Raw genomic sequence first — 12,715 nt, 5'->3', positions numbered from 1 at the left:
ATCTTATATTCTTCATAACATTAAAATTTTTTTAGTACAACATTTTTAACAATAAACTCAATAAAAATATTTATCATTATAACAACATCTTATTTGCTTTTTTCAGGATTAACAGAAAATGACAACACCTATTCGTATACTAAAACCAAATGAAGTGTATGAAACAATACAAGTACGAGTATGCAGAATATGGACAAACAACGATTTTGTCACAGGACGCCTGATAAGCCTTGACTGTATTCTGGTTGATGAAGAGGTACTAAAATTTTAAAATATTATATTACATATTATTTTATATAACATTTGCAAATATTGAATAAATTTCTATTCTTATTATTTATTTACAGCATGAAGCAATACAGGGAACAATTCGAGCACGTGATTCAGACTATATTTCCCAAAAATGCAATATATACAATATTAGTAACTTCTATGTTACTAAAAATAAACTAACATACAAAGTTGTTCCACACAATGCTATGATCCAATTTGCACGAGCAACATTCTTTACTCCAATTATGGAAGACGCACCACACATCCCATTTCACAAATTCTACTTCATAAAATTCGACCAGCTATATCAAAGAATAAATAATACTGAGATATTAACAGGTAATATATCTTACTTAACTTATTTTATTATTATTATAAATATTTCTTGAATATTTATTTACAAAATTTCCCTGTTTATATATAATATTAGATGTTATTGGAGTATTAACAAGTGTCCAAGCACTCGAACATACACATGTCAGCACTAGACCAACAACACAGCGATCCATAACGATACAAAACATCAGGTACAATAATTTTATACTTTTTTTCCTCACATTTACTATTTATTACAACCATTTAACATGAATACAATATTTTTCCACTTTTATGATTCAATTTTATTATTCATTTTTATGAACTACATTTTTTCTACAAAAATAAACAACTACAGGTAAGCCTATGGGGACATAAAGCCGATCAATTTGATGAGAATGTACTTAAAACACTAAAGACACCAGTTGTAGTAGTTTTCTCAGCAATGTTAACGAAGCAGTATTTAGGTATTTTTAACATTACTTTATTATAACATTTTTATATACATATATAAAAAAATATAGCATATATTTATTATTGACTCTATTATATTTCAAGGTAACTCATATGTTTCGAGTACATCAGCAACAATCTTCTATATTGATCCAAATATCCCGGAAACAACAACATTAAAGACAAGGTAAACACACATATATAAAAAAATATATTCTAATAAATTTATCATATTAGATAATCATACATTTTATTTATATTTTCCTTAACTTATTCATATTTTTATACATACAGATTTTCCCATCAAAATCAACAAATTGAATTCCTACCACCGCCAAAAACACCCATCCAAACAATTGAAGAACAAATATCAGCAAACAGAAGAACAATAAACGAACTCAAAACATTGGATGTACAAAATAATCTGGTTAGTACTATTAACTTTCTTATTATTTTTTTACTACACTTTGTAAACAATTTAAAACCACAATATTCTATCTTTTATGCAGGGTGAAAAATTCATTATAAGAGCGACCATAGTAAACTTTTCAACATCTCAAGGATGGTTCTACAATTCTTGTCCCAGATGTTATCGACAATTAAAACAAGCAAAAATAGGTTGGTGGTGCGACAGTCATGGCCACATAAAGTCAACGCCATCTCCATGGTAATTAAATTTATTACCATACCATTTTTATTTATTATATATCTTTATTTACTTTAACGAAAAATTAATAACATTAAAAAAATATTTATATATATTTTACAGGTATAGATTAATAATCCAAATTGAAGATCATACTTGAGACATGAAAGTTATCGCTTTTGGCAGAACTGCTCAGGCATTAATAAAAAAACCATGTTCTGCACTAACAATTGACGAAGGCTTTACCGATCCATTTATAATACCGCCAGCTATCGATCAGATCCGAGGACAATCAAAAATCTTCCAAGTCTTCTTTCAACAACGAGGCACCCAAATGAGCACATTAATTTCTAAAATATTTGAAGACATCCATGTTCCATCATCGCCACCAAAACAGTTAACTGCAGGAACATAAGATCCACAAAGGTAAATAATGTTTTTAAAATTTTTTATCAACTATACATAAATAACATTTATATTATATTAATCACAATTTTAAAAATATTCTCATCTTTCAGCCCACAGGTAATACCATCATCACAGCTATCAACACAGACCACATTTGATCCACACACTCCAACACCAAAAAAACCTGGCACAAGGTAAACCACATTCAACACAACAAATATTATCAATTTATTTAAAAATATATCTACAAATTATTTCATTTTTTCAGTCCTGAATCAAGAACAACAAGACAATCTGCAAAACGACCAAGAACAAGGTAATATAAATATTTTTATAATATTTATTTCATACTATATAATTTAACCATTTTTATTTCTCTTAACACTTATATTTATAAAATGCTCAGGAACCACAATAACGTTATTTTTTATTCGGTACATATAGTATATATATAAATATTATAAATAATAATACTATATATGTCTGTATAAATATGTTTGTACAAATTTTATATTTATCATATAATATAATACTGTATAATACATGTATATATAAATATATTTTAAATACAACTAATTCCGCAGCAACGTGCGGATGTATACATGTATATATAAATATATTTTAAATACAACTAATTCCGCAGCAACGGATGACAAGCTCGTATCAATCTAATTAAACATTTAAAGGTGATGCCAAATTTTGATTTATATTGTCTTCTAAATGAAGCAACAAGAAATATTACACGAATTTCTAGATGCAATATCCAGCAGAGGCTGCAGATTTTACTAGCAAGCCAAAGAGCAGAAACGGAGTTGAGAATGAGGGGTTGTGATCACTGTCTAAAGTATACACGTCGGACGGTGGCCATCTCTTTATCATTGCATCTTGTTGGTCTGGTTTCACTACTCGGTCTTGCAACGTCTTGATGAAGACACGTGGTACCTTGTCCACATCAGGGTCCTCAGTGAACCGGGCCGACATTATTGCTTGGAGGGGCCCTGGCCTCAAAAGCATAGAAGCTAAGGTAGAATCCTGAATATCAAGCCAGGAGGGCAAATATAAAAATATATATATATATATTAATACTTAGACCAACAAATATACCTCTCTCTGTTCAAGCAAATATATATATATATACATACATAAATACATATATATATATACCTCTATTTTGTTGCATAATTTCAATTACTCATTTGTAACTAGTAACTACAGTTCCCATTATAACACATATGATTAATTTCATAAATGCTCTCAAATTATGTATCTTATTTTAAAATGTCTCGTAATATTTTAAAATGGTTCAAAACAACTCACATCTATAACAAATGATTCAAATTGCCTCATCCATCTAATTCCCTCTATAAATTTAACGGAGTTGCTGACGTGACAGTAATATTAAAATATTAAAAAGCTGATTAAATTGAAAAAAATGAATTAATTACTAAAAAAAATTTAAAGAAGTCTAAAAATTTAAAATAAGCTAGTTTCTTTTCTTTTTTTCTTTTATCATTTTATACTAGAATGATTAGATTTAGCTAACTTGCAAATGAAAACAAAAATCTATAGCAAAACCCAATTCATACTAAGCCAACTCGTAAATGGAAACAAAAATCTAAAGCAAAACCTAATTCGTACTCTGTAGTATGCACTTGAACGCGATAAAGAAAAGTCAAGTTCATCCTCCGAAAAATGATCAGAGCAATCCCATTTGAAATTTTTAAAACAAAAACAAAAAATAGATAATATAAAGGAAATCCACAAATTGATTCAAACACCATACTCGTTTATTTCTTCTTTCCAAAAGGATGAGCACGGAAGACTCCCCGGAGCAATCCCACGAAAGACTCACTGGACGTCCCAAATCCGCCCCTTCCTACTCATCGCTGGCGGCACGAACCTTGCCACCACGGGAGAGCCCCTCAATGCTGGCAGCCAAATCCGCCTAGCCCGGGCGGCAATCCTCCGCCGAGCCAATGACAGCCCCCTCTGACCCAAACTGACCGTCGCAGTGAGCCGAGCATCCTTCCTCCTTCGTGAACGCCGACGGCTCTTCCCCTCACGAGAACGGCCCCAGATCGGCGACAAGGAGCTTCGATCCCAACCCAAACTTCCTCCTTTGGCAGCACGACTCCCAGCAGCGAGAAGATCGACCGGTGATGACCTCTTAGACGACGAACGTGGGCAAGCAGGTCGGTGACGCGCCGGCCCGCCGCCCGCAAGCCACTTTCTCTCTCTTCTCTCTTTCTCGTGCTCTCTCTCTTTCTCTATTACTGTTTTCGGGAGTATTTGTTTTTTGTGGTTCATATTTGCTTAATATTTTTTATATTTAATCATTTTACAGATTTAATGAATACTTTAATGGCCTAAATTATTTTATAAACGAATCCACATCAGCAAATTCCGTTAAGTATAGACGGAACTAAACGAGAGTATTTTGAATCATTTTCTATATATTGAGAGAGTGTTTTGAACTATTTTAAAAAATTAAAAAACATTTTAAAACAATGTACGTATTTCGGAAGACATTTATAAAAGTAACCCTAACACATAATGAAGTAGCATAATGTTATAAAGCTAGAGGGTGACTTATTATACAGCTAAATGATACATCATCTTTTTAAAATATCGTTCAATTCAATCTTAATTGTTGGATGATATTAAAAAAAAGAAAAAAAATCGAGAGAGTAAATTTTTTTACCATTTTAAGTGACAACTAGTAAATTTCAATGCATTACAAGAATTGATTTTCCATCATTTAGTAGTTGTGATTTAAATTGTATGATATATCCTAAACTTTTAGAATGTACATGAACTCGAGTCTATCCAACATTATTGTGTCACATTGTCACATTGATGGTAATAGTATACTGCATATTCATGTCTAGAAAAAAAAATAGCAAAGTAAAGGACTGATGCAGATTAAAAGAAATGACAAGTGGGGCTACCATGCACCAAAAAGCCTATACCAAGGCCTCAAAAAAGTCTATGTATAAAGTGATGAAAGAATGGGAGGGATACTCAATTATGCTAGAAATTCGAAAAACTGATCTTCGACACTATTACTAATAAAAGGCGGATCTCATTTATAAGTTTTATATTGCGGAATTCACTTTTTATTAACAAGTGAAACTTAACATCACGGGTGCCTCATGACATTGCTCTAAAAATTTACCTCTTGAGGGCTCATGTGGTATCCGATTTTGCGTTGAAACTCTTTCTTAATAACAGCGCTGGTCGGAGGTTTATCATTTCCAAGTCCAAACCCTAACTCATACACATCACCATATTCGGATAAATCTGGTACGCCCTGTTTCACGGGAAAAAGGAAAAAAAAGAAAGAAAGAAATAAAACAATTGTTTTCATTTCCAAGGATCAAAAAGAAAATTCAGTTATGATTAATGTCGTGTGAGGCAGTTATAACTTATTATAGCCGATAGAGTATAGACCTCATATCAATGATTGAACCTTGAAGGGTAGATTGGAAAAGGCAATAGGAAAAAAGCAACAACAACAAAAAAAAAAAAAAAAAAAGCTTTGCATTTCTTTTTGACGAACCAAGTAAAATATGGGCAATAAGTGCTCATAGTTACTTACTGAGGACTTATTCTTTTGAGCGAAAAATTTAAAAAAATACAACTCGAGTTATAATTTTATTTGAGTTCATATTCTTTTAAGTTTAAACTCGAGTTTAGTACTAAAACTCGAGTTCAAGTTTCCCCTTCAACTCGAGTTCAGAAACTCGAACTCAAATTAATGAACAATATTTTTTCTATTCTTAAAAATGTTATAACTTTTTTGTTTTAATTCTGATTGAGATTATTTTTTTTCTATGCGTTAACAACGAAAAGACGAATAAAACCCGTCTCATATATCCTATTAAAATTTTTTATCAGCATTGAGTTTTTATTAAAATACTATCCAAATACAAATTTAAGTTTTGACTCACTCAAACACAAACTCAAAAAGATTCTTATCTCAAACTATAACTCAAATGTACACAACCAAACACAAACTCAAGTTAAAAGTTAAACTCAAATTATAACTCAAATTCAACTCAAGAATTATACTCAAAGTTAAATTTTAAAAGAACGAGCCTGAGTTATTTCATTGACAAGACAAGGTTGTGAAAATCGGAATTTGTTGGTCATTTGGATAACACAAACATACCGACAAGAGAAGCCCAAAATAATTGAAGAGATGATTGCCTATGAGTTGTTGGGACTAGAAAAGTTACTAATTATTCAGGTAAGTATGTTGGTTTCCTCAGCAGTCATTTCGGTTCAAATGACCAAACTGTCCTTTTTTTATGGAGAAAATTTTGAAGTTAACAGATTATAATCTCTTCTGAACTGTGAGATTTATACAAGACTATGACATTTTTCATTGTTTTTTTTCAATTTTGATTTAATTTTAACTAAATTTAATATTGAGAAACACGCTCTATATATGGTAAGATAAAAAACAAAATAATAAAAACGAAAACCTACTTCATCTTTCAATAATGACCAAAACCCAGATGCCTTCTATGAGTTTCCTGCAGGTATAAACCTACAAACTTGACAAACTCTCAAAGTTCAAAAAAAAAATAAAATAAAATAAAACGACGTTTTCCTATACGACACAACCAAGTGTTGAACTCTGACATCACAAGAGGTGTTCAATTTTCAACTCTTGCCTTACTTTACGCATAAGCAATCAGCCGCAACTGGTAATTAATTTCTGTTTGTTTTTTGATAAACTAAACTAAAGCTGGAGATGATATCACCGAGAGTTCTTAAGTTCCTAATTAAACAACCAATTAACTATCGAAGACAAGAGTAATTAAATTGATCAGTAGAAAATACTTACATCTTTGACATCTTGATCAGTCCAGTACCCTCGTTTCAGCATTGTTGCAGCTATATATACGGCTAAACGAATCTTCTTTGCAAACTTCTGAGTTGCCCAGGTTACACTCATCCCTCCTGCACTATGCCCTACTAAAATCACCTGTAATTCATAAGAACGTGTTTGTTTTTTTTATTAAAAAAAACAATTATATATGTAAGAATAAAACATTAAACATTGTTGTTGTGTGTGTGTGTGTGTGTGTGTGTGTGTGTGTTAATATATATGAATATACCTGTTCATTTTCAGGCAAAGCAGACATGAACTTCATGAGGGGCTCATTGTAGTCGTCGAAAGTGAGGACCGAATCGGCGTCGGATCGGTCGATGCCGGCGGATTTCAGGTCAACACAAGACGCCCTATAGCCGGAATTCTCCATGAGGCACCGGATTTTGTACCAACACCAACTTCCTCCACTTATGCCATGCACCAACACAAAGTGTGGCTTCAATGGTAACTCCACTAGCCCTCCTCCCAATTCCGGCATATTAATTAATTATTTTCACTCTTTTTTCCAACTCAAATTTCTTCTTCTTCTTCCTCTTCTTCTTGTATAATCTCTTTTTTAAGTAGAGCTTTCTCACCACCACCACTTGTCCACCTATATATATATATATATGTATACATGCGTTATATTGGAATTAGTCTTGTGAATCATGATTTTTTTTTTTAATTTCTCTTATACTTTGGCATTATTCAAATATGGTTAGAGAGAGGGGGTAGTTTCTAGATGGGGTCATCCCCATCATAAGCACATTGAAATCCTCCTCCTTAGGCACACTATCAACGAATCATATCGAAGTCTTATAAAGAAATACACGTTCTTATGAAGAAAAGAAATAAATAATCAGTTCCAACCAAAAAAAAAAAAAAAAAAAAGTTATCCTTGGAAATGGAGAATTGTCATTCCATTCAACAGCATAAAACTTGTATACGTTATTTTTTTATCACAAGTAATTGATTTTAAATTGGCTTTGTCGGGTATTTGGCATTTATTTTTTGGCTTCTTCAAAAATCAAATTTTTGTCTGTTTTATTTGTACATTGCAGGCCTAAAATATCCTCCTCTTATTTATTAATTTATCGTGATTTATTGGCCACCAATTTAATCGTCCTTTGTCCCCTTATCCTTTCGATGTTGTCTTGGAGATTATATCTCTTCAGCCCTACTAATATATATAGAAAAATGAAGGAAAGACACGCAAGAGATCATGAAGGAATAACAAGCAATTTTTGTTTCTTTTTTTTTTTTAAAGAAAAATGCAAAGTTATATTTAGCCCAAAATGCATACTAAAGATGACTAATTTGTGAGCTAGCAAGCAGTATTTCACTTTCCATAAATGAGTGCTTGAGGTTTTTCAGGGTTAATATTCTCAAAACTGTAATGGTCTCTATAATGTTTTCTAACACAATTAATTCAACTTTTTTAACATTAGTCAATCTTCAACATGCTTATTATGGTGAAGGATATTAACTATACCTTTCGTAAGATGTATTACTAATAACTTCATTCAAGTGCCAATGTACTTTTTTGTTTTACCCAATATTAAGATTAACGTTTTCTCCCATTATTTAATCCCTTGTTCTTTAAAAAAAAAAAAAGGATTTATTAAAAAAGTTCTTGCAACTAGAATTTGGGAGCCAACCTGTTAAGCCCCCAATGAAATTGGCCCTTTGCTGCACAAAACTGCAACTTCAGGGATGGAATATCAGCATATAAGTCTAAGAGGGTGGACCCTGATTGAAAAATGACACATAAGTAGCGGAGTTAAAGGAATATAAAGGGAAAAAAAATAGGGTTATTGTACCATAAGATGTGTATATTTTCAACCGTTAAATTTTATCAAAATCACATCAAAATATGCAAAATAAAGTAACAAACAGTTTGTAATACAGATTTTACAATTGAAAAATAGAGACCTACTTATAGTTCATTTTTTCATGTCCTATCGTATAAATTTTTAAAAATAATATTGAAAAAAAAAAAATTTCCCTTCAAGGGAAAAAAGGGACAGAGAGCAGCTGGTAACGTTATAGCATGTGTAAAGGCCAGATGCAACCACCAACTAATTCGATCAATTTCTACTTTATCTTAATATATCAATCACCTACCCATGGTACCAAGCTAATACTAACAAACTAAATAGTAAATGCACTTACTAAGTGAGACTAATTGTAACTAAGAATCTATTTATGCTTCATAAAAGATCCCTCAAGAGAAGGGAAAAAATTCTTGCAACTTGAGAGGTATTTGGTAGAAAAAATAAAAAGAAAAGGTCAGGTGTAGCTTTCTGACGTGAAAGAGTTGACAAATTCCACTAACCCAAAAAAAAAAAAAAAAAAAAAAAAAAAAAAAAGTCATCATCAATTCTATTGGTTAAATTGCTTCTAAATTCGGAACTATTTCTTTGTTTTAATTTTTCTTGCGTTGAAATAACGAGGCTGCAACGTGATATATGCAAATTAAGTCTATTTTGAAATAGAAATTGGAAGTATGTTTGTGTTTGGAAATAGTTCCGTATTGGAAACATCTAACCTTATGAACGGTCTAGAAACTGGCAAGCACTTATTGCCAATGGGGCATATATAATTTTCCACTTATAACGGTTGGTTGCAAATTAAAAACTTTATATATGTTTGAATTAATAGGGGAATAAATTAGTCAATTAATCAGTAATTTATGTCTCCTTTAATTTTGTCAATAAGAATCGAGGATCACGCGGTAATTTCATTTATATCAACATATATTATTACTGAGAAAAAAGGGCGATCTCTTTGTTTGAAAAGTACTAGTACTCATCATTGCTCATTAGCTCTTCACTACTTTACAGTAATTATAAAATAAATTTTATATTATATTACAAAAACCATAAGATCAGCGGAAACTAGCTATTGTAATCAATGATCATTGACTGTCAATTGCTAAATACACATTTTTTTAACACGTACTTTGCAACTTTTTATCTTTTCATTTAATTATCTTCTTTTTTCTTCCTTTTGTTAATAAGGTGCTCATATCACGATTAAAATTGTTTATTGGATTATTACAAAGTCAAAACCATTCCGGTTTTTCTAAGATTCGGTGATCAAAAGAAGATTGATCTTCCACCATGTGGATTTTTATTTAGATCTCTCGTTTATTTGTATTACAAAAGGTGCTTCATATTGATATAATACACACATAATGGGGCAAAGTAAATTGCTATATATACACACATATATATATAGGAAAAATGAGGTAAATATCTTAAGAGATTATGGATCTTGATTTTTACTCATTACTTTTAATTAATATTTTTTTAGACAAATAACTATATTAGTCGAAATAGTATTAATCAAGATTATGTGGTAATATACGTTAAGTAATTTTCTTATATATATATATATATTTAAAATAAAAAATAGAGAAAATTACTAAACTTACGTGCACGAGTCTTGATTTTTATTTTATTCTTAATTAATACATTTTTAACTAATATAATTTTTTAATTGAAATGATATTAATAAAAAATAAAAAATAGAAAAATTTAAACTCTTGTAACTCTAAGAAGTACTTGTCTCTTTTTCTCGTATTCCATAACAATGTAGTACTCGTGAGATTGCAGCTGGCCGATGTAAGTCTGATTGTTAATTGGAAAAAGACGATGAACAAAAAGCTGAATGAAGGACTCCAATCACTACAAGTTAACCAAACAGCTAGCAAGGATAATGTTTAAAATGTAGCAATTATATTTAATTTCATTTTTGCTTGTAGCCTCTCGTTGCTTTTTTTTTTTTTTTTTTTTTCTAATGGTATACAAAGATTAGTAAAGTTAGACATTGTGCCTCAATTAAATAATATATATGCAAACCGAATCCTGTTATATAAAGCTGTCATAAGTTAAAAATCAATGTTGACTTATCTCTTATATATAACAAAGTAAAATAATAATTAATTAACAATGATCTTACGTCCTTCTCGAGCAAGTGGAACACACACACATTCACGATCATTGATCAATATCTAGTACATATTAAAGTTGGACATATGAAATCCGCAACTCTTTTCTTTAAAGCTTCAATAGAGATGGTATGTACTTTAGAAAAGGCCAATTAGGAGATAAAAAAACAGTTTTGATAAATATTTCTCCAAGAGAGAACTAAGACTTCATTCAGTTCACAAATTCGAGTTGAGATGTGATTTTATACGAGAGATTTTTACTGTAACAGAAAAAATTATATGCGACTTTTTATGAAAACTTTTAACTGTAATAAAATTAAAATTTAAAACTCAAATTGATAAAATGAACGAGACCTAAGTAAGCAGCTTTTCAATCTTGTTTTTTCCTGAGCTGTAGCTGCAAATGCCCAAAAAAAAAAAAATCTTTATGTCGTTCTTTTTAAGCACACCCAAAAAAAGGGAAGAGACGGAGATGGTCAGTAATCTTTGTGCATGCTAGCTGTGGAAATTAAAGAAAATGCGTGTGTGTGTGTGCCGGGGTCGTGAATGGCATGGAAGATCGTCAAAAGAGATGGAGCGAAAAAAAAAATGTGTAGTGATAGTCAGTGAGTCCACGTTAGGCTGTCTCCAATTGTGAGTGCGTGACAGCGCACTCGCCTTCCCTACTTCTTTTTCTATCCAACGTCGTGGGAAATTATGCAAACACACACATACACAATAGTAATTTATATATATATATATATATATATAGACCTCGTTCACTTTGTGAATTCGAGTTTAAAATTCGAGTTGAGATGTGATTTTATGTGAGAAATTTTTACTGTAGCAAAAAAGTTAGATGTGATTGTTTGTGAGAACTTTTTACTGTAGAAAAACTCGAATTCTAAACTCGAATCAGCGAAGTGAACGAGGCCATAGTGTTACAGTATTTGTGACTCAAGTCACAACTCAAGCCATTTACTTAAGTTATGACTCAAGTTATATTATTACAGTATTTTTTCTCATATAAATTTAAATTAAAAATTTTTATTATATTATTTTTCTCTCACGTATACAATTTAAGTCATTATTTAAGTTGTACAAATGAATACACCCATAAAGATTTAGAACTCTTTTCTTATACAAGGGCAGGACCCTATTATATTCTCAAATCCTCTGCGGAGCATAACCCTGCCAGGAGAAAGAGAAATTAGGGAGAATTTTGAGCGGAAAAGAATATCTTTCCCTTGTTCTACTTTTAGAATGCGCTTAAAATTTGACATTTCACAATCCTATTTTAAGATCCATGTGCAACATTGGGTGTATAATAAAATGAGGGAACACATTTTTAAGTAGAATTGAGTCAAGTTTTTTTCGTTTTATTAATGGACTAAGAGATTTTTAAGTGATAAAAATGATAAGAGATGAGATGACACTCTAATAAATTGGCCTCTTTTCAAGAGCAATATATTTCTATATATATATACACGCATTAAAAAGCAATGTCACAGCCAGTAAGACTTACTAGTTAATGAGGAAGGGTCCTTCTAGCACAACCATAGCTAGTTCAAGTAAAAAATATTATTGAGTGCAATGTACACTTTGACGTTTCTCTATCAAAGACGTTTGAGCGAGTAAAAGGAGAATAGGAGGGCTTACTTGAGGCAAACGGGAGTTCAAGTTCTTGTTCGTAACTCATTTGAGGTTCTTGTCGTGTAAGAGGACACGACATGTTGTGTTTATGTAAGAACTTAACTATCGTCTATATAAATAGACGACATAAGTTTTCAGAAATCTGTTGTCGTCTTCT

General features: G+C 31.2%; 1 protein-coding gene across 2 annotated transcripts; it reads right to left on the bottom strand.

Moving 5' to 3' along the window:
• Positions 1-2,757: 2,757 nt before the first annotated feature.
• Positions 2,758-7,556, bottom strand: LOC21385636 (methylesterase 17). Of its 2 annotated transcripts, XM_024169529.1 has the most exons (4): positions 7,222-7,556; positions 6,948-7,088; positions 5,271-5,405; positions 2,758-3,127 (listed from the first exon to the last, which is right to left on the bottom strand). In XM_024169529.1, the coding sequence occupies exons 1-4, from the start codon at positions 7,471-7,473 to the stop codon at positions 2,846-2,848; spliced, it is 810 nt and encodes a 269-aa protein (XP_024025297.1). In that variant the 5' UTR covers positions 7,474-7,556; the 3' UTR covers positions 2,758-2,845. The 2 variants fall into 2 exon arrangements, 1 of the variants encoding a protein (XP_024025297.1); XR_002902711.1 differs by lacking the exons at positions 5,271-5,405; positions 6,948-7,088; positions 7,222-7,556 and adding an exon at positions 3,879-4,358 and having other exon boundaries at positions 3,049-3,127.
• Between the last annotated feature and the right edge of the window lie 5,159 nt (positions 7,557-12,715).

Source organism: Morus notabilis, unplaced genomic scaffold (genome assembly GCF_000414095.1).
Source record: "Morus notabilis unplaced genomic scaffold, ASM41409v2 Scaffold517, whole genome shotgun sequence".
Lineage (NCBI taxonomy): Eukaryota > Viridiplantae > Streptophyta > Magnoliopsida > Rosales > Moraceae > Morus > Morus notabilis.
This window is presented reverse-complemented; position numbering and strand designations above follow the sequence as displayed.